This window comes from Manis pentadactyla, chromosome 11 (assembly GCF_030020395.1).
Source record: "Manis pentadactyla isolate mManPen7 chromosome 11, mManPen7.hap1, whole genome shotgun sequence".
Lineage (NCBI taxonomy): Eukaryota > Metazoa > Chordata > Mammalia > Pholidota > Manidae > Manis > Manis pentadactyla.
Window position 1 is genome coordinate 64,598,483 of NC_080029.1, and position 23,731 is coordinate 64,622,213.

The 23,731-nt window shown below is 34.3% G+C and overlaps 1 protein-coding gene across 3 annotated transcripts in view; it reads left to right on the forward strand.

Annotated features, from left to right (window-relative positions):
- The window catches only part of SNX6 (sorting nexin 6), a 51,079-nt gene that overhangs the window by 19,006 nt on the left and 8,342 nt on the right, over positions 1-23,731 (forward strand). For 2 of the 3 annotated variants that reach the window (XM_036881275.2, XM_036881273.2), the window contains exons 7-13: positions 4,496-4,591; positions 6,559-6,664; positions 12,892-12,967; positions 14,335-14,374; positions 18,038-18,124; positions 23,125-23,284; positions 23,372-23,457. In XM_036881275.2, coding sequence (XP_036737170.1) covers positions 4,496-4,591; positions 6,559-6,664; positions 12,892-12,967; positions 14,335-14,374; positions 18,038-18,124; positions 23,125-23,284; positions 23,372-23,457 — 651 coding nt within the window. The remainder of the gene's footprint in view (positions 1-4,495; positions 4,592-6,558; positions 6,665-12,891; positions 12,968-14,334; positions 14,375-18,037; positions 18,125-23,124; positions 23,285-23,371; positions 23,458-23,731) is intronic. The other variant, XM_057488502.1, reaches the window with a different exon arrangement.

The window sequence follows — 23,731 nt, forward strand, 5'->3', positions numbered from 1 at the left end:
TTTTAGTGGATGGATGATAAAGATCTTAGGATCTGTACTTGGATGAAAGATTAACTTAGAATTTTAGCAGGAAACAAATGTAGCATAGTGCTGGTTTAATTACAAGTCAACATCAAGATTAAAGGATTTTGTGTGTGTAAATTTACCCTTCTGGTTTGGTTTTAGTAGATATGATGAAAAAAATGCCTGAGTCAAGCAATAGAGAAAATAAAGTTTTTTGAGAACAGTATGAAGTAACTCAAAGAAGTACAGCACTTTAAGCATTGTTACTTTCACAAGCATGTATGTGGTGTGTCGTACTGCCATGTGGTTGTTTATAACTAGAAATTGTGAAAAATGCTGGCTGTGTCATGAATACAAGAAGTAAAAATGATTCATGAGTAGGATTGCTACAGAACCCATGGAAACACATGATAAAATGCTGTAGCACCACCCTTTTGCCTTTATGAGTTTGGTTTTGCTGGCCCTTGTTGGTAGAGCAGCATAGGTATAAAGAGGCTTGATAGTGTCTATGTAAGACCACTTGAGCTAAAGCATTGTCCAAGCACTCCAAGCTCTGCCCCATTGCTGCAGCCTTGTACTATCTAAAGTTATATATGTGTATTTTTTAAATGTGTTTATGTATTCGTTATCTATCTCCCTCTACTAAAACCTTAAGCTCCCTAAGAGTAAGACTTAATTTTTCACTACTGTGTCTCATTTTAGAATAGTGCTTGGCAATTTAGATGAAAAAGAAATATTTGTTAAAATAATAAGTGAAAGATTATTAAATTTTTAGATTAGCTTAATAAACAGCTTTTAGAAATCACAGGATTTCATGTATTTTCTCCCACCAATGTAGATTTTTCTTCCTTATGAACTAATATGTGCTTAATAGAGATAATGATGATGCATTATTATAATCCTTTTAATATTAGTAAATAGTATTTTAGAGAAAGCCTTAAAAAGATGGACTGGAAAGTGTTTTGCAAAGATTCTTTAAATAATTAATAGCAACTGTGTTAACACGTTAGATTTTAGGCTCCAAGTTAAAAGATTTCTCTCTATCTTGTTCCTAATGCTGTTTCTCAGATCTTCACTCAGTTCAGTGGAGCTGGGAAAGAAATCTGTATCTGCCAGTCTGTTAATCTAAGTTTTAGAAGGCCATGGGACTGACAAGCTATTGAAGTAGGGCTAGGTTGTCTTGAAGTCTAAAAAGGCCATGGGGCATCTGAGGGACCTTGTTTCAAGACAAAAGCTTGTTCCAGCATTTAGCTGTATGAGAAATGGTCACTGCTGTAAGAAATGATTGCCTTTAGCATATTGCTTTACTTAGTGTGTCTGCCCACCTTCTGTTTCCAGTAGGTATAGTCTGTGTCTCCTTAACAGTAGATTAAATATTTAACCTATTTAAAACCCTAACCTCCATTCAATTCTTACTACCTCATCAGTGGCCACCCCAGGGCCTTGCCTCACAAGTGCTTAAGCCCTAGTATTGTAGACACTCCCAACCAAAGCCTTCTGTCCTTCAAGCTCTCTCTCTGTTCCCATTACGTCTGTTCTTTGATTCACCATACATCTAAACTCTTACCTCTTCTGCATTTGACCCTGTTAGCCTTTTTACTTTTGTCTTTACTTTCTCATCTAGCTAGAGTGCCTGCTCCATCATGTGTGACAAGGTTATGACTTTAGACAGCTCTCTCCCATTATCCATAAAAGCTGATTTCAACTTGCAGCAATTCCTCTTGTTCACAGGGAAGTAGAAGCCAGTCAGAAAATTAAATCCCTGAACTTCTGTATCCCCTACAACCCTCAACCACTTGGCAGCCACACTTTTTTTTTTTTTACTTCTTCCTTTCCAATCTGGATGCTTTTCATTTCTTTCGCTTGTCTTAACTGCTCTGGCTAGAACCTCCAGTACAGTGTTAAATAGGCTAAATAGAAGACAAGTAGTGAGAAGAGCAGACATCCTTGTTTTGTCTCTGATCTTAAGGGAAAAGCATTCACTGTTCTTACTCTTAAGTATGATAGCAGTGGGTTTATCATAAATAACTTAATCAGGTTGAAGAAGTTCCCTTCTGTTCCTAGTTTGTTGAGTGTTTTTATCATGAAAAGGTATTTTTATCACGAGAAAGTACATCTATTGAGATAATCGTGTGGTTTTTGTCCTTTATTCTATTGATGTGGTGTATTACATCGTGCCTTTCCATTTTGATTTAGCTGTGTGGGATCCCATGTACTTCTTATCTTTGGGATGTCTTATGACTGAGTTTTCCTCTTACGTTAACTCTATGGCTATTTCCCAGTCTCCTTAATGGGCTTTTTCCTCCAAATGTCTGTTCATTTAAAGCTGATACTTCTAAAGGTACCTTATTGAGTTCTCAAGAAGTCTAGAAGTTATCTAGACTTCTAGGTCTATAAAGGTCCGTCCTAAGTGACTTCATTACTCCTGTGGCTTCAGATACTCTAATATGCTGTTAACGTACAAATCTGTATAGCTCCTGAGTCCCAGCCCTATTCATTTCACAGCCTCCTGACAAGCTCCATTTAGATGTCCCCTTGGCATTTTCTCAGGTGAACTCTTGTTTAAACGCATGTGTCCTTTTTATATTCTCTATCTCAAAGAAGGTGCCACTGCCTCCCAGTTACTTAAAACCTAAAAATTACCTGGGATTCCTACTCTCTCTTCTTATTAGGAATCACCAAAATCCTGTGTATTTTACTCCCTTACTAAATTAGGAATGTGTCCACTTCCTTCCATCACCAGACCTAAAGATTAGTTCTGACTTTGATAATCCTAATGGGTTATTGAAGCAGCCTCTAACTGGTCATTCAACCTTTATTCTTACCTTTCTCATCACTAAGTCTGTAGTTCATTGGGTACTCTACTAGTACGCTATGAATACCTCTAACATTATATATTACTTCACACTATATTTAATCATATGCTTGCTTCTCTGTATCCTCCTTAAAGTAATCATAAGTTACTTTAAGAGTAGTGACCACCTCTTCATTATCTTTATATTCTTGATACCTAGTACAGGGCATGACTGTAATACACATCTGTTAATGGTTTGTTAAATGAATGAGTTATAATTAATTACTATCAAAAATGAAGTAAAAAGATAGCACATTGTGTTAGGAGAGCTAAAGATAGAGCAGTGAATTCTAACTGGAAGAGATTCATGTAGAGATAACTTTTTATTTGGATGTTTAATTAACTCTGAATAGAATTTTTGTTGGGAGAGGAGGTGCCGTTTCAGGAACAGAGGCACCTAAAAGTTCTTCTGAGAACTATTTGGAATAGTTCTGTTGGGGTTAGGGTAGTGGGTGGAAAGGCACATTGAACCAGATTGTTAGAAGTCTTGAATGCTAGAGGAGATGAGCCTTCATTCTCTGAACACTATGAAACTGTAAAGTTACTGAGTAAGGGAGAGATGCTTAGAATTTGATTTTGGAAATTTATTGCAAACAACAGAATGGATTGGATTGAAGAGGTGAGTGATACAAACTACTAGTCCAGTGTACTAGTCTAGGCAAGAGATAATGACTTTTACTAGGACAGTGGGAAGTGAAAGAGACAGATTGCAGACATTTTTGCTCATAGAATTTGAGCTGTAAGAAAAAAAAAAGTTGTAGGTTATGTCAGGGTTTTTAATGAGAGGTATGGAGTTTTAGGAAACACTTAGAAATCTGAAAAACTGGTTAGGTGAAGGGGCCATGAATAGGAACCAGTAAGAGGAAAAATTGAGTACTTTTAGAGTAATCTAATGTGAGGTTAGCAGAATCTCCATGTAACGATAGGATGTAGACAATTGGAAATAGGATCTAAGGCTCAGGAAAGAGTTTAGGGGTAGTGATAGAGATATGTGAGTCATTTACATAAAGTTAAGCATTGCTGCCATGGCAGTAGGTAGGGACATTACATGGGGTGTTTCTTCATGAGCACCCTGATGCTGCAAGAGATTAAGTCAAAGAATGCTTCTGTTTTGCCTTTAGGTAACCATTTGTGCGATTCAAAATCACCTTTTCTGTCCCTTATGCTATAAGTTGCTGATCCCCAAAATAGGGCAAGAGGTGGTATTTGGATGAGCTCAGAGTGAAGAATTCTCAGGATATATTTTCACAGCTTTTATAGAATCATGATGGTATATGGTACTACAATAAATTTTAACTAAAAATTTTTAAATAAATTTTTAGTTTTTGTTATATAATAGTGTTTGAAAAAGTATAGGGGGTATTTGCAACAGAATTATCAAATATACTTATGAAATTTGAGATATCTAGTCCTTATTGTAGATCAACTAAATTTGAATCACTGGAAGTGAAACCAAGCTCCTCTTTAATGTCCTAAAGTTTGAAAACTGCTGGTATACGTGATGACATTGCCACTTCATTAAGTTTAAGAACTAGGATCCTTTTGAGGTTGTCATTTTGATGTCAGAGAATAAAGGAAGCATTACTTTCTATTTGTAATCTAAAAAAAAATGCTAACTTAGATGCACCTTTATTTCAGTTGAGTGTGCGAGGAAAAAATAAAAAAGAAAAACTTGAAGATTTCTTTAAAAACATGGTTAAATCAGCAGATGGAGTAATTGTTTCAGGAGTAAAGGTAAGATTTTATTTGATTAACAGTTATTGGTTTGAGAATTTACTTCTTTTAAGAGGGAGCTAGGTTGCGATATCAGAGATGCAGAAGATTATATTAGAGTAAAAGAGATGTTAGGACAGTAGAATCCTTTGGCCTGGGAAACTGGTCCCCCTGCCTGCGTTTCACTCTTTGGAGAGCTCCCTCCTCCAGGGGCTGAGAAGTCTGCAGGTCCAAGGGGGTTTGCCCACCTGGAGCCCACACCCCTGTCCTCTAAACTAGACAATGCTCCACGTATATAGAACCCCATATTTCCTTGCCTAAATCCCAAGCCTTCTTCCAGCTCCTGTGTGGGCTTCTTCCCTGAGTTCATCCTCCAGTGGGTAGACTGCCGCTGGTTTGTGCATGCCATGAATGGTCAAGGGGTGATCATAGGACGGCTGGATGGAGGAGAAAGGTGCCCGGGAGATCAGTGAACAGGATGGAATGTTTGACCACATGCAAATGAGGTCCCCCTGAGTGCCTTATAGAGTTGCAGGGTGGGGCATGAATAGGAGCTTGCCTCCAGTTGGCCTTACAAATTATGTTAGGGGCAGACCTGAGTTCAGATTTGGCATTAGAAGAGCTCAGTTAAGGTTTTAGTCTGGTCTTTTGTTGTCTCTGAAACTGTTTTCCCATCTTGAAAATGTGGTTAATAATACCACCTCGTTCACAGGATTGTTGGAAAGACTGAATGAGATAATATGTGTCAAAATATTTAAATTAATTACCTAAATGACACCTAATTTTTCCTTAATGATACTCTTAAAATGGTAGAAGAATTGATTTATCTAAAGACTTCTACTATTAAAATATAAGAAAAATGTTTATATTACATTATCAAGCAAATATTAAGAAAGTGATCAATAATGCTCCTTTATCATCATTGCCTGTTTTTATAGATACTTCTACAGGTATTAAGTAGGTGTGAAGTACTGTTTACTTGATTTATACTTTCATATTTTCAAATAGTTAATCAGTTGATAGATATACTGACAGTACATGTGCTATAGCTACTTTCTAATAAGGACTCAGCTTACTTCCATTTTAATGCTGCTTATGCATTAATATTGGACATTTTTCTTAGCATGAAATAAAAGTCACTGTATTGATTATTATTTTGATGAGTTTATTAGTAAACTAATAATGTTTTTGAACACTTACAACATAGTGTTTAGTGGCCAACATTTTCTTACTTAATCTTTACTACAACCCTGCAAAGTAGATAGTTTCATCCCCATTTTTACAGTTAAGAAAACTGATGCACATGAGTTACAGATTTTAATGACATTTTGTCGGTACTAACTTCTGCTTTTTGTGTTATGTTGATGTGGGTCTTGAATTATATCATTTCAATTGGTGCTTTTTCAATAAACAATTGCTATTTTAGATGGAGGAAAGTTCTGTTAATAATTGTTTTAATGTATTTCCAAATTAGTTTCCAAACTTCATTCCAAAAAAGTTTGAAGACAGTTGTTAATACAGTAATTGCTCCTGGATAGCTGATTTGGTGAGGTTCCCCAAAGCAGTCAGAGAGGATCTAATGACTAATACCTGGCAGCCTTTAGGAATATCCTATAGAATACAGAATAGCTTGAGAGAAATAGATTTTCACTTGTCTATCATAATTTTTTTCTCAAAAGCAATTGATCGCTCCCTCTGACAGTAACGTATTTGTTGGAGGGGCAGGATTGTGTAGGCAGGAACATGTTTTTTTTTCATCCTATAAAATGTGACCATTAACTACATGGGGAACTCGAAGCCATCAGCTGCAAAACCATAGATATCTTGATAGATAGAAATGCATGTGTATCAAAGTTTGAACTTGTTGGCGAGATTAATGTAACACCTGATTATTAGAGGATAGCTCTGCTGTTTTACCAATAAAATGATCTACGTATTACACTAAAGCAAATAAGTGAAAAAGTTCGTATTTTCTTTTGATCCTGTAGGATGTAGATGATTTCTTTGAGCATGAACGAACATTCCTTTTAGAATACCATAACCGAGTTAAGGATGCATCTGCTAAATCTGATAGGATGACAAGATCCCACAAAAGTAAGGTTTTTCTCTTTGGCTAAAGCTTAAAATTTTTAATGGAGTAATTATAAAGTTACTTTTATTTATAGTCTGTAAAAGTCCTGATACAGAGCAATGGTTCTCAAACTGGTCTGTGAAGCCTTGATCCCAAGGCCTGTTTTATTTTAGCAAGTCTGCAAGTTCAAAACTATTTTCATAATAATGGTCTGATGCTTTGTGCCTTTTTTACCATGTTGACATTTCCATGAAGATACACAAACCATGGGGAATAAATTTCTGGTGCTTTAGCAATGATCAGGACAGTGGCACCAAACTATACCAATAGGTACCATATTCTTTCCCACAGTACATTTAGAATTAAATAGTTTTTTTCAATTAAGAATGTTCTTGATGAAGCAGTAAAAATTATTAATTGTAATAAATCTCCATTGAGTATACTTTTATATATTCTTAGTGATGAAATGGGAGGTACACAGTAAGCACGTTGCATACTGAGGTATGATGGTTCTCTCCAGAAAAGCATTTTAGTGATTGAGTTGCAACTGAACTAGCTGCTTTTTTCATAGAACACCATTTTTATGGGAAAGAACAACTGACAAACATTATTCAGACTTGAGTACTTGGTAAACATTTTCTTAAAAATTAAGGTGAGCCTGTCATTTCAAGGAAAAAACTGGCAGTATTTGTTGGCCGTGATAAAAATCAAGCTTTACAACAATGATTAGAATTTTGGAAGACTTGTATCCATCACCATGAGCTTGCTTCCCAATAATTAAAGACTTGTCTGAGGAGATTGATGATAATATTAGTGATTCTGACATTTTTGTATACTGAAGTGTGCCACCATTTGAAGATCTGCCTAATTCATTGAACTGATATTTTCTGAATGATCAAGTGCATGATGCTACAAAGTTATAAATGATCTATTCGAAGTGTAGTGTTCAAAGTACACAATTTGATAAGTTTGACATGTGTGACATTGTCATCACAGTCAAGATAATGAACATATATCCATCACCACCAAAAGTTTTCCTATGACCCTTTGAAATCCCTCCATCCAATCCCTGTAACTGGGCAACCACTCACTGATCTGCTTTCTGTCTCTATAGATGAGTTTATTGTATTTTCTAGAATTTTATGTTAATGGAATCATGCAGTAGGTACTCTTTATTGTCTGGCTTTGAGAGTAAACAATTGTGATTCATCCATATTGTATGTATTGCTAGTTCATTCCTTTCTATAGCTGAGTGGTATTTAATTGTGTGAATATACCACAATCATTTATCTACTCAGCTGTTGGTACACATTTGGGTTGTTCCTAGTTTCTGGCTATTACAAATAAAGGTGATATGAACCATCTATATGTAAATCTTTGTATGGATATAATGCTTTCTTTTCTCTTGGGTAATACCTAGAATTAGAATGGCTAGGTCATGTGTTAAGTGTATGAGTAACTTTTTTAAAAACTACCAAACTTTCTCCAAAACAATTGTACCACTCTATACTTCTACCAGCTGTGCATGAGAGCTCCTAGTGGTGTCTCTGTGATTTTAATTTGCAATTCCCTAACAATTAATGGTGTTGAACATCTTTTCTTGTGTGAGTCCTTCAGTTTTATTCTTCTTGATCAGTTATTTTGGCCCCTATAGGTTCTTTACATTTTTGTAAGGATTTTAGAATTAGCTTACAAAAATGCCAGCTGGGATTTTGATTGAGATTGTGTAGAATCTGTAAGTCAGTTTGGGTAGGATTGACATCTTAACAGTATTCTTCTGTTACATGAATATGGTATATTTCTCCATAGTTAGATCTTCTTTAAATTCTCAGCAATTTATAGTTTCCTAAGTACAGATCTTACACATCTTTAGTTAGATCGATCCCTAATTATTTTTGATGCTATTGTTTTAAATGTAAACATTTAAATGATGTTTTTTACATTTCAATTTCTAGTTGTTTTTAGCTAATATAAAATAATACAGTGTTTTTTCAGTGTTAATCTTATATCTAGCAACCTTACTAAATAAACTCAGTGCGTTCTAGTTAACAGTTTTGTAGGATTTCCAGCATAGATGTTCATTTGCTAACAGAAACAGTTTAACTTCCTTTCTGATTGGAAGCTATTTCTTTTTCTTGCCCCATTGTACTATAGCTATACCCTCCAGTACAATGCAAATGGAAATGGTGAGGGTAGGTATCTTTGCCTTGTCCCTTTTCTTATGGGGAAGGTATTCAGTCTTAAACCATTAATTGTGATGTTAGGTATAGATTTTTCCTAGATGCCTTTTCTCAGATTAAGAAAGGTTTCTTAAATTCCTAATTTTCTCAGAGTTTTTTTAATTTTAACTCAGGAATGAATGTTGGATTTTGTCAGGTGCTGTTTATGCAACTATTAAAATAATCATATGGAGGTTTTTAAGGCTCTTACTATGGTTAATTGTATTTATTGGTTTTCATAGGTTAAACCAAACATATCTTGGGATAAATATCACTTATACCAGTGGAGTTGGATGCAACAGAGTACAAAAGTTCATTGATAAAATTTTGGATTCCCTATTGCAACGAATCCTTAAAGAAACACTACTTGTTGAATTTTGGTATGGTGTCATAGAAGGATATCCACAATTATCTGAAAAATTAGTAAAATACTTCTTTCTTTTCCAGCTACATATCTGTTTAAGGCTGGATTTTCTTCACATACTTAAACAAAAATGGTATATTGAAGTAGATTGAATGCAGAAGCAGAAAAGAGAATCCAGCTATCTACTATTAAGCCAGAGAAATAGAAATTCACAAAAGTGTAACAGTGTTACTTTGCTCACTAAAAAAAAAAAATAAATAAATATATATATATATATATATAGAGAGAGAGAGAGAGAGAGAGCTATTTTTCACTTGAAGTATTATTTATGTTAACAATGGTTATTTTTAAATGAATTGGCAAATATTTAAATTTTGTTTTACTTGAAAAAATACAACATCGTGCTGATGGACAGTGACTGTGGTGGGGTTTGTGGGGGGGGGACTTGGTGTGGGGGAGAGCCTAGTAAACATAATGTTCTTCATGTAATTGTAGATTAATGATAACAAAAAGGGGGGGCGGGGATTACTCCCTGATAGGATAAAATTAACTGCAAATCAAAAAAAAAAAAAATACAGCATGTATGGATAGACACAACCCACATAAACAAAAGCTTGTTCAGGTCCTCTGTAATTTCCAAAAGTGAAAAGGAGTTCCTTCAACCAAAAAGTTTGAGAACCTCTGACATGGAGACAAGTCAGTAGGTACCTAGACGAATGAACCTCCATTTGGGAGTAGTACTGTTATATGCCATAATAGAAAGGAGGAAATAAAGAAGCCTTTAGCTTAGTAAACATACATTCTTGTGTCACTCTTAAAAAGGGTTAGGAGTTATTTTTTTTTTTATTTTCTTATATCTATGTGACTTGTAGATTTGTTTTAATGAAGTAGTTTATACTTGCCTGTTTAGTAAGTAACAACTGTAAAGTAAAAGTGTGGGAAACTTTAATTGCTTCCTAGATTCATGACATTTGCTTTAGAGCTGTGAACAAGTTAGTAATTGGTATTGTGTTGGTTTCCTTATAAAATGGTGTTAAGGATAAGTATCTCCTACTTTTACTCCTCTGTACTGTTAAGAAAAACTTTGTCCCAGCTCATTCTATCCCTTCCCCTCCATTAAGATCCTCACTTCCCCCCCACACCCAAAGTTACATAGTGCACCATGTGGGCTCCAACTATGCCCTTTTGCCTTCCTGGGAAACCCCACACTCCACCTGCCCACCCAGACCAGGTCCAGGCCCTGGCCCAGGCCACAGCCATATCCTGCTCCCCTCCAAAAATAGAACATTGTAAATATGAAATAGTACATACTAATGTTGATTGTAATAATTAGGAATACCCTGTAATTTAGATTGGATGATTTAAAATGGAGTGCTACTGTACTTTCTAAATGTCTTTAAAAATTGTTTAGTTCATAAACATTGTTATATCTTTATGTTCCAGCTGTCATATTTGACATTGGTGATTTCAAGATGAAGAAAATACAGTTTTTGCCCTTAAAGCATTAATATATAGGTATAATCAGTCCTATCAAAGAGGTTTGTGTTAGTGTTCTGGAAATATATCTACAGAGGTAGAGAATCATCTGTGAGAAAAGGGAAGGCTGTATTAATGGTTCTTGTTCTCTTATTTTAGCCAAATGGAATAGTGCTTTAAGAGATTAAAGTGAACCTATTTTACCAAGTTATTATTACATATAATTAATTATATTACATAGTTTTACAAAATTATAAAGTAAAAACTATTTTTTCATAATGAACTTAACCTGGACTGTGAAAAACTAAGCTTTTCAACATCACTTCCATGATCCAATAATGGCATAATGGCTAAAGAGGGTAGTATTCTCAGAGCCAGATATTATTAGAATCCGGGAATTTCTTGCTCCAGAAAATAATTTCAGGATCATTTAAGCATAAAATATTAGTGTATTCAATGTTAAACACCGGAATCATTTTTTATTCCTACCTCTCAATAAATGAACCTTTAAGTGATTTTTGAGTTTTTTTTAACTTTATCTTTTAGGTTAAGATAATAGAAGTCTCACATATTGAAGTTACTATTCAGAGTCTGAATTTGTACTCAGTTTCCTTATTAAAAAAACATCAGATGTTTTAAGTAACTAAGTAAATAGAGTTACCTCATTTCAGCATTAATCAGTTGAGTGAAAATTTGTGCAAAATAAAGAAGAATAAGGATTGCTGTTTTTGTTAGGGAATAAACACATTACAGCCTTGTAAAAATAGTACAGTATAAGTGGGAATTTTCATTCAAAGTAGACATGACTCGGATTTTATTGATAATAGCTAACATATAGCACTGTACCAACTATGTGCTGGGTATATAGTAACATTTCTTAGCTTATTTAGTCCTCTAAATAATTATATGGAGTAGGTACCATTATTATTCCAGTATCCAGATGAGGATGCTGAGGCACAGATAGGTGAAGTGATAAGCCCAGGGTCATAAAGCTGGTAAATTGGGAAGCTGGGGTTGCACCCCAGGTAGTTTGGTTCCAAGTCTATGCTCTTAACTATTACACTCTGCTATCCTTTTTCTGAAATGAATAGAAGCATCCATTATTATGTTTTCTCAACAAGTGTATTGTCTTGTAGGGCAAGACCTAGGAAGAATATTTGGCTGACGTAGAATACTTTGCTTCCTAGCACCCAAGAGAAATGGTGCCAGCATTCATCTAGCTTTCCAAGATTCATAATTACCCTTATTACCTGAGGTTCTCTTGTTTGTAAATCCTACGTATTACATTTCCTAAATATCTTTCAGCTTTGTTAGTTCCTTTCTGCTCCATTGTCTCCGTAGTATTGATCCAGACCCTCAGTATCTGACACAATAGTTTCCTAGTTGGTAGTCATTCGGCCTTGTGTCTCTCCACCTCTGGTCTTCACTCCAGGCAGCAGCATTTTTAAATCTAAAATCCATATCAGTTTGATTTTACCATTGTTGTGATTCTAAAATGTTTAATAACACCATTCCCACAAGATGAAATCCAAACTTTATCATGGCTTACAAGACCCCTTTTTTCTCGAAGATGCTTCCAATTTATTTTTCCAACTTCAGCTCCATCCACTCCCTTCTCTACCCGGTAGTGCCATAGTCCCAGAGGGCTCTCTGAATATGCTGTGCTTTTTTATGCCTTCCCTGGTCTTTATGCTTGCTCTCCCCACAAGTGCAGCATGAAAAAGTAGTCAGTGGTTCTGTAACATCTGTGTTAACAGGTAGTAGCTGCATGAGTTGGGGTGAGGATTTATTTAATGATGTGGGTAACTAGTGAAGCACTGTGTTGTATACTTGAAACCAATATAATAACGTGTATCAACTATACTTCAGTTGTTAAAAGTACACTTAAAAAACAAAAATCAAAATGCTTTTCCCTCTACCTAGCAGGTAGAGATTTGCCCATCCTGTAAGCTCCAACTCATTCTGTAGTGTCTGAAACCTTCCCTACTTACTCAGGTGGAATCATGTTTCCCCTGCTTCAAAGTTGTTTGTACCTACTTCTAATACCATATTCATATTGTATTACAGTTTTGTCATTTCCTTCACTAGACTTTGGGTGTATCATATTACATTCACATTGTTTGGTAGGTGGGTGCTCAATATTTTTTAATCAATCAATCAATATATTAAATTCTTAAAACTTTTTCCATAGGTGCTGCGGATGATTACAATAGAATTGGTTCTTCATTATATGCTTTAGGAACTCAAGATTCTACAGATATATGCAAGTAAGGATTCTGATTTAAAACATTAAATATAAATAAAACAAAAAAATTTTATTGACAGCCTGGGCACAGAATACTTCTAACGTAGCAGGCATTTTTGGACTATTTCTGTCAAAATACATTGACAATAAGGAACTTCCTTATAAACCTAAGTTGGTATCATTTTTTTCTCTTTCCTCTCATTTTTTAAATACGATAAATAAAAATAGACCTTAATATATAATTTTAACATTTACGGTGTTTTATTTGAAAAATGGGCTATTTGTAAGAGATGTAGAGACAGAACTCAGTAAAATGTTCCTAGGTTTTGATAGAGTTAATTATAAGAAATGCTGTTTGGAATTTGTGTATATATGTGTATATATATTCATTGGAGCCAAATTTTAAAGAGGCTGGCCATTCTAGTTTTTATAGTTTAGTGAATCTTAGGACAACAATACTAGGGCCACTGGATGAGGAAAGTGTTGTGCATGTTAATGTGTTAATGTAGAAATAAACTCTCTGTAAGTTTACTTGTACAGCTGTCCTTTATTTACTTTATGCTAGTTTTTAGATTTTAACCTAACTAGCTACTAATTACACTAATTAACATACTGCCTTCCCAAAGAGTTAGTTCTTAAGTCTTTGATAAACAGAAAAAAATGAACCTTGCTTTATCTAACATAAACCTGTCAAAGCAAGATCTTTTTGCTTTTTAGTAAAGCAAAGTTCATAAAATTGTTTTAGCTTTCAGTAATATTTGCTCAATTACAGTGTCATCTATAATTACATATTTTACAGAACACCCGTTAATAGTTTGACATTGGGATATTTTTTAGTTGGTGTTGACATTTGAGACTAAGGCTATTTAGTTAAAAGTAAAAGTGAATTCTGAGATAGAAATTGGTTATTCATTTTTGTTGTTCTCCAAAACAAAGCAGGTCTATTTGAAAATATTTAAAATATAATTATCAGATAACTTCAAGAACTGCTTTTGTTCCTTTTAAATCAGCCTTTTGTCTCTTTAGATGTGATTGTTTTGTACTTAGGTGATGATTTTGAAAGTATAGTCTTTTATTTAGTACTCTGTGACATATTACTAAAGAATACCAAGACAAATATTTTAAGTTTTAATGAATGGCTTGGACTGTTACCTTGACATGGAAAGATTTTCTATAACAACAGATTTTAAGTAATCTGATGTATGGGTGGAAGTAGAGATTTTTGTTGAAATAAATGAATGAATCTGCAGTGAAGAAGACCAAATATCATTGTAATGAGATAACAAGATTCAATATTAATACAGTTTGGAGGCATATTCTCTGAACATTTGAAATGGAACATTATTTCAAAAATTGCTTCTGAAAAACTGAAATATTTTTCCCTTCCAGGTTTTTTCTCAAAGTTTCAGAACTGTTTGATAAAACAAGAGTAAGTACTATTAATAACCTTTGAGATTCTTAATCTCTACATACAGTAGTGTTTAACTTATTGTGGCTGTGTTTTTAACCTTATTTAGGGAAATGAGTTAATAATTCAAAAGGATGAAGAGACAGGTTTAGATGTGAAAACTGGAGAATTTCTCAGGGAATTCAATTTTCTTGTGGCTTTTTGGTATTTGTGTTAAAATTCATATTCTTAATCCAGAAGGCATGTTCATTATGGAGACTGGGTTTATTTTTATGAAAAATGACTCTTTCTTGAGATTTTGTAAGCTAGAAGAAAGTCTTAGATTCATTATAACTTTACTAAGACTGTATTGCTTTTGGTCCCCCACGATAACTGGTTTAACAGTGAGTTGTAGCAATATGGGGCAAATAAAACAAACGCAGAAAGGGTTCATTCATAGTAATGAATTTATTCATAACAATTTAATATTGACATAGTCTTAGTTTTCAGGGATACATTCTAAATACAATATTTATCATTTTTATCAGTTATAGAACAGTGAAAATGTTTATTAGATGTTCAGTGGTACCTAACAGAGAGGTGGTGGCTAGTTCTTTGTAAAAATCTGATTTCAACATGACCTTATCGAATGAGTGCTGTGTAGTGGAGACAGGTGAAAGAAAAAGATATTCTCTCACAAAGGAAAGAGTGCTTAAATATACATAAATGTTGTTATACTGGAATGTATATAGCCTGTTATTTTGCCGTTCATGTTTGTATCAATGAGATTTTCTGGGAAGATGCAGTTGATTCTCTGTGCATTTACATCAAAAGAATCAGCATCTATCACAAAATAGCCATTTGTGTCAATTCTTTCAGAAGCGGATGTCAAGATGGGATTAAATGTGCAAGAGATTTACTGTGAATAACAAAGTAGAAGAAGCAGGAGTAGACAGGAAGAGCCTTGAGACCACAATGTAGGTCTACACCTGTGAAAGGACAGCGAAGAGGAGGGAGGTCTGGGTAGGAAGAGTTTCAGACTGTAGTGCAGTTCTGAGAAAGTTTTATCCAAGTAAAAGGGGGAATCCCTGAGCCAGAGTTAACGCATTAGAGGAGTTCTGCATCAAGCAAAAATGGGCTACCCCATGCTCTGTCATTGGCTGGGTGCAGCCAAGGAAAGGAGGGGAGGATGGAACATAACCTTAGTTTAAAATGGTTCTGGATCCAGAGAGATTGCAGTTGGGACTATCAATCATCTATGCTCCTTGCAGCAAGCAGTCTTTTGAAGGAGATCTGATTGGCACATTTCCATAGCCACCACAATTCTTATTTCCCTCAGTGTTTTCATGTTGTTCTGGTTATTATTGCTGTGTAACAAACCATCCTAAGATAGCATATATGCTAATGAATTATTTGGGTCAGAAAGCAGAAAGCTCACGACAGATGGCTCGGCTTGCCTCTGCTTCATGATGTCAACAGGGACAACAGGGAAGATAAAAAGGTTGGGAACTGGAATCTTCTGAAGCTGCCTTCACTCAGTGTCTGGGGGGTTGATATTGGCTGTCAGCTAGCTGGGAATTCTGCTAGGGCTGTAGGCTGTAACACTTACATGTGGCTTTTCCGTGGAGCTACTTAGGCTTCCTCAAAATGTGGTGGCTGGATTCTGTAAGCGAGCATCCCAAAAGATGGGAAGTAGAAGCTGTCAGTTTCATAAGGCCTGGGCCTGGAAACTGGCACCATATAACTTCTGTATTGGTCAAGCAGTCTTAGATCCTATATTCAAGGGGATGGGACACATACCCTACTTCTTAATGGAAGGAGAGGCTCAATACAAAAATCACCCAACATCTACCTAGCATAATTACCCAGATTTATCTAAGGCAATTTATCTAAATCAATTTTGAATATACTTTGTGTGTGCTTTTACCTGTAAGGTTAAGAAGTTCCATGAGTTTATTTCACCATAAATATTTTTTAAGAAGCTTCAAGGTTTTTTAAACTTCTTTTGAAGTATATTACACATGTAGGAAGGAGCACATACTAGAAGTATATAGCTCAGTGAGCAAATTTAATATACCCATGTAATGAACACCCAGATCAAGAAAGTTACCAGCAACCTCGATGCCCTGACCACTTTAGCTGCTTTCTGAGTTACTACTTCTTGCAGGGTTAGCCAGTATCCTAGCTTCTAACAGCAAAGATTGGTTTTAATTTTCATATTATATGTAAATGTATTATGTGCTATATATTTTTAAGTATCTGATTTAATTTACTCAGTAAGTATGTAAGGTTCAGTCATGTCATTGCATGTATACTTCCTTCATTCCTGTTACTGTGTAGTATTCCAATGTATGTTTTTTGCATTTTTTGTATATTTTTATTTCTTAAATTATTTTTCATATATATATATATATATTTGCAATTTGTATATATTGCAAGAATATACCTATATTTATCTGGTCTACTATTGATAGGCATTTGGATAGTTTCTAGTTTGAGGCTCTTTACAAATAGTACTGTTGAGACCATTCTTGTATATCTTCAGCTGCTGAACATAACTATGCATTTCTACTGGGTATATATAACTAGGAGAAGAATTGATGGATCATAGGGTATTCACTTGAAAAGCTTTTGTGTAGATACTGCCAAACTGTTACCCAAAGCTTGTGTACCAGTTTACATTCTCACCAGAATGAAATTGAGCATTGGGTTGTTGTACAAGCTTGTAATACTTGATATCTTTTGTATTTTAGCCATTCTGGTGGATATGTAGGATTTTATTAGTATATTTTTTTATTTTAACAATAATTTCAGACTTACAGAAAAATTGCAAGAATAGTACAAAGAATTCCTGTATATGTGCCACCCAAATTTCCTGATTGTTAGCATTTTCTGTATTGCTTAAAGTTTTTGTTCCAAAAAGTCCATATTCATTCTGTTTTTTTACCTTTTGTGTATATGTTTCTTGTAAAAAAAAAATCGAATTTAATATAGCAAATATGAAGATCAATGCTTTCCCTTAATATCATCAAAAATCCAGTATACAGGTGTTCCCAGCTGTCTCATAAAAGGCTTTTTGCAGTGGCATTTGTTTTGAGTCAGGATCCAGACAAGGTCCCCATATTTTATTTGTAATACATCTTTGTTTATCCTGTCTCTCCAGAGTGAATGAAGAGTTCTCATCTTTTTAGTCTGACATGGCTGTTTCCCATTTCATCCCAACTCGAACTAACCACATCTGTTTATTATTCTTTGGTAATATCTCTCAAGCACATACTGTTAATGTTTTGACTGTTTTCTGGTTGTTCTCAGCAGGAGGATTGGTTTGAGTTACATAGTCTACCAGTGCTTTAAAATATGTGTACATATCAATTACAACTGAATAGAGAGTAAATATGAGTGAAGCTGAAAGATGATACTGAAACTTGTTAGAGCCAAGAACTTGAGTCATATGTAGAGTCCTTACATAAATTCACTGATCTCACTTGATCTCACCTTTTTTTTTTGTTTTTTGTCAGTTACAGAGAAAAGTAGTGACAGGTTAATAATAGAAAGGAGGAGGGAAAGAAATCTAGATTGAATAGGAAGGGATACTATAGTTATTTATAACTAATTTTTTTTATAACCATTAAGGAAGAAAACACCGAGTATAGGATATAAGTGCTTATTAAATAATTAAATACCCAGTATTTTCCCCTTTTCCAGAAAATAGAAGCACGAGTGTCTGCTGATGAGGACCTCAAACTTTCTGACCTTTTAAAATATTACTTAAGGGAATCTCAAGCTGCTAAGGTAATTTTATTGTTTATTGTTTTTTTTAAATTTTACAAAAAGCCATCTCTTCAGAGGTTGTTAAACTTAAGCTTGTTAAAGATGATTTATCTCTTGACATATATTCAAGTGTGAATTTTTTTTTTTCCTCCTCAGGGAACTCCACATAAAAGATGCTTCTATAAAATCTGATAAATTATAGTTTGGAACTTTTTTTTTCACTAATGAATTTGTTACATCTATTCAGATAAAATGCCTGCAAAAACAAAAGTAAAACCCACAAATAATAGTTACATAGCTAAAGGATTTCCAATTTGGTCTACATAAGTTCTTTACTGAGGGCAAGAGAGCCATAAAGCAAGGATATGTTTTAAGGCAACTCAAATTTCCTTTTGGTAGTTTATGTATGCGCAAGACTAAAACTTTTACTAATCAAAAAAATGTTTAACAAAAACATCTAAAAATCACAGAAAAACCTAGCAGCTCAGGTACTCCAAATTCAGCTTTAATTTATGAATTGAGATGTGCAGAAAATTCTCATCTGGTCATTGGTGCTTTGAACATCATTCTTTCATTCTTTGTCAAATTATAAATAACCCTTTTAACTTTGAGGACTTAAGTACTTGCAAACATACTGTCCCTATCAAATTATTTTAAATCAGGCTATGTCTTACAAGCTGTTTACATTGGATGGTCAGGGATAAAATGATATGCTTTTGAAGACTTTAAATTATTATTTTATTATAATACATAGTATACAGTTAGTAGATAACTTCTTAGAATATGGCTTTAAATGTAATCCAATCCAAATTTATAGCAACCATGAGAAAGAATTGAAATTTAATAGCAAGAATTAAAACTGCAGTGAGGTATCACTGTACACCTTAATTGAAATGACTAAAATGAAAAAATTTCGACAAAAAATTATAGCAGCTGGAACTTGTACACACTGTTAGTGGGAATATGAACTTTGGAATAAAGTTTTGCATTAAAAAAATATATATTAAACATACACCTACCCCTGATCCAATTGTTCCAGACTTAAGCATTTGAAAGCATATGTCCCCATATATGGTCACAGCAGCTTTAGTTGTAATAACTGAAAAGTGGAAACAACCCAAAAGTGAATAGAGAAAGACAGGATGGTATATCCATACAGTGGAATGCTACTCAGCAATAAAAAGTAATGAACCCTGCTACATGCAGCAACATGGATGAATCTGAAAATAATTTTGCTGAGTGAAAGAAGCCAAACAGTAAAGACCATAGTTTATCCTAGAGCTTATCGTTGCTGGTGTACATTCTGTGGGTTTGGACAAATGTGTAATGACATGTGTCCACCATTGTAAGTGTCATACAGAATAGTTTCACTGCCCTAAGCATCCTCTGTGCTTTATTCATCCTCCTTCCCCTTAACCCCTGATAATTTTCTTGTCTCCATAGTTTGCCTTTTCTAGAATGTCATATCATTGGGTCTTTTCAGATTGAATTCTTTCACTAGTAATATGCATTTAAGCTTTCTCTGTGTCTCCATGGATAGCTCATTTATTTTTAGCACTGAATAACATTGCATTGTCTTGATGTACAAAGTTTATTTTTCATTGAGCTACTGAAGAACATCTCAGTTGCTTCCAGGTTTTGGCAGCTATGAATAAATCTGCTATAAACTTACATGTATAGTATAAGTTTTTACATGGGCATATGTTTTCAACTCCTTTAAGTAAATACCAAGGAGCACAATTGCTGGATCTATGGTAAGAGGATGTTTATTTAGTTCTACCAAACTGTCTTTCGAATTGGCTGTATCATTTTGCATACCACCAACAGTGAATCAGATCTGTTGCTTTACATCCTCATCAGCATTTGGTATTGTTCGTATTACGGATTTTGGCTATTCTAACTGGTGTGTAGTGATATTTCATTGTTTTAATTTGCATTTCCCTGATGTCATACGTGGAGCATATTTTCACATGTTGTGTGTCTTTGGTGAGGTGTCTGTTAAAAAATGGGTCTTTGCAAATACCAAATGATTTCACTCATCTGTGGAGTATAACAACAAAGCAAAAACTGAAGGAACAAAACAGCAGCAAACTCACAGAACCCAAAAATTAAGTTACCAAAGGGAAAGGGACTAGGAAGGGTGGGTGGGAAGAGAGGAATAAGAGGATTAAAGGGCATTATGACTAGCACACATAATATAGGGGGGGACACAGGGAAGGAAGTATATAGCACAGAGAAGAAAAGTAGTGACTCTGTAGCATCTTACTATGCTGGTGGACAGTGACTGCAATGGGGTGTATGGTGGGGACTCGATAATAGGAGGAATGTAGTAACCACAATGTTGCTCATGTGAAATCTGAGCATAGGATTGTGTATCAGTGTTACCTTAATAAATAAAATGTTTAAAAATGGATCTTTGAGTTTTAAGAGTTTGAGTTTTAGAGTTCTTTGTATATTTTGGATAGCAGTCCTTTATCAGATATCTTTTGTAAATATTTTTTCCTAGTCTGTGGCTTCTTTTCTCTTCCTCTTGATGCTGTCTTTTACAGAGCAGACATTTTTTATTCTAATGAGATGCAGTTGGTCAACTATTTCTTTTACAGATAATGTCTTTGTTGTTGTACCTAAGAAGTCATACCAAGGTCATCTGGATTTTGTCCTATGTTATCTTCTAGGAGTTACATAGTTTTGCATTTTATGTTTAGATCTATGATCCATTTTGAGTTAATTTTTGTGAAGGGTGTAGGACTGTGTAAATTCATTTCTTTGCATGTGGATGTCCCATTTTCCAGCACTCCTTGTTGAAACTACTATTTTTTCTCCATTATATTTGCCTTTGCATCTTTGTCACAGATAAGCTGACTATACTTGTGTGAATCTAGTTCTGGCTCTATTCTTGATCCATTTGTCTGTTCTTTCACCAATATCACACTGTCTAGTAGATTACTGTAGCCTTATATAATAAGGCTTAAAGTAGGCAGTGTCACCCCTCTGACTTCATTCTTCAATAATTGTGTTGGACATTCTGTGTCTTGCTTCTCCACGTAAACTTCAGAATCAGTTTGTTGATATCTACAAAATAACATGCTGGGATTTTTATTGGGATTATGTTGAATGTAGGATGAAGTTTGCAAAGAAATGATTTTGACAATATAGAGTCTCTATCATGAACATGGAATATCTCTCCATTTATTTAGTTCTTCATTTTCATTTTTCAGAGTGTAGTAGTCCTCATATAGAGTTTATATATTTTTTGTTAAATTTATACATAATTATTTCATTTTCCGGTATGCTAAATGTAAATGGTATTGTGTTCTTAATTTCAAATTCCACTTGTTCCCTGTTGGTATGTAAGAAAGCAATTGAGTTTTTTGTTGATTCTTTCAAATTTTTACATAAACAGTATCATCTATGAACAAAGAGTTTTATTTTTTCCTTCCCAATCTGTATGCTTCTTATTTCCTTGTCTTATTACATTAGGTAGAACTTCCTGTACAGTGTTGACAAGGAGTGGTGAGATGGGACTTCCTTACCCTTGTTCCTGACCTTAGTTTCTCACCAGAAGAAAGCTTCTAGTTTCTCACCATTAAGTATGATGAGCTGTAGGTTTTTTGTAGATGTTCTTTATCAAGTTGTGGAAGTTCCTATTTTTCTTAGTTTGCTGAAACAGTCAATTGTTGACAAGGATGCTAAGACAATTTAGTGGGGTTTCAACAGATGGTACTGGGACAACCAAATAGTGAAATGAAAAAGGATATAAAGTTAGACTGCTTTCTCATGCCATGTATCAAAATCAAAAACCTAAATATTTAAGAGCTAAAACTGTAACATTAGAAGAAAACATAAACACAAATTTTTTTGACCTTCTCTTAGTCATTAGTTTCTTAGATATGTCACCAAAAGACAGCAACCAAAGAAAAAATAATAAATTGGACTTTATTAAAATTAAGAACTTTTGTGTGTCAGAGGACACTATCAAAAAAAGTGAAAAGACAACCCACAAACTGAAAGAAAATATTTGCAATTAAGTTCCTAGTAAGTGACTGTATCCAAAATGTATAAAGAACCTCTTACTATGCAATAAAAAGACAAGTAGACCAATTTACAAATGGGCAAAGAACATGAATAAACATTTCTCCAAAGAAGATACACAAATGACTAATGAATGCATAAAAAGATGTTCAACATCATTAGCCATCAAGGAAATGGAAATCAAAACTACAGCAAGATACCACTTAACACCCACTAGTGGCTTTAATAAAAAAGACAGATAAGTCTTTTGGCAAGGATGTGGAGAAATTGGAATCCTTGTACAGTGTTGGTTGTAATGTAAAATGGTGCAGCTACTTTGGAGATCAGTCTGACAGTTTCTCAGAAGGTTTGATATAGAGTTACCAGGTGACCAATTCTACTCTTAAGTAACGAGACATGAAAGAGAAATGAAAACGTGTCCACACAAAAACTAGTACACAAATGTTCATAATAGCAAAAAGTGAAGTGAAAACAAACCAAATGTTAACCATCTGATGAGTGGATAAATCAATGTGGTGTATCATACTATGAAATAGCAATAAAAAGGAGTGAAGTACTGATTCATGCTATATAACATTGATGAACTTAAAACTTTATGCTAAGTGAAAAACGCCACATAGCATATGATTCCATTTTTTTAATGAAATGTCCCAAATAGTCAAATCTAGAGACAAATTAATGCTTTTCTAGGGGTAGGGGCAAGGGAGGAACTGCTGATGGATATGGGGTTTCTTTTTGGATGATGAAAGTGTTCTAATATTGATTGTGCTTTTGGCTACACAACTATGAGCATACTAAAAACCATTGAATAGTATATTTTGAATGAGTGGGTCATGTGATACATGAATTATATCTCAATAAAGCTGTTATAAACAGTCACTGGCATGTGGTATTCACTAGATGTTAGCTCTGATGATTGAGATGATGGTCGTACTGGTAGTGATTGAGCATTACTACTAGAAATATGCAGCATATATTCTGTTTTATAGGATCTCCTCTATCGAAGATCTAGGTCACTAGTGGATTATGAAAATGCTAATAAAGCACTGGATAAAGCAAGAGCAAAAAATAAAGATGTTCTGCAGGCTGAAACATCCCAACAATTATGTTGTCAGAAATTTGAAAAAATATCTGAATCTGCAAAACAAGGTACTGTTATATTAACCTATAATCATAAGGTATGCTTTAGACTATTATGTAAATTGAATATTTAATCCTAATTTCTTTCGTTCACAGAACTTATAGATTTTAAGACAAGAAGAGTTGCTGCATTCAGAAAAAATTTAGTGGAACTGGCAGAGTTAGAACTGAAGCATGCAAAGGTAGTATATTAAAGATTTAATCATTTCAGTGATTTGTAATTTAGGAATGAGTGAGTCAGTTATAAAATTGGTAACAATTCTTTAATGGCAGTTTCCTTCCACAGGGGTATTATAAGAACTACTCCTAAATTGGAATTATGTTTTCCAAGATTGTTTCACTGCTTCAAAGTACTTGTTTTTAGCAAAATAATAGACTTCTTACCAAAGTTTTTTTTAAAGTATTTGTTTACTTGGAGATAAGCCCTTATAGTTAATAGAAAGCTTGGCCCTAACC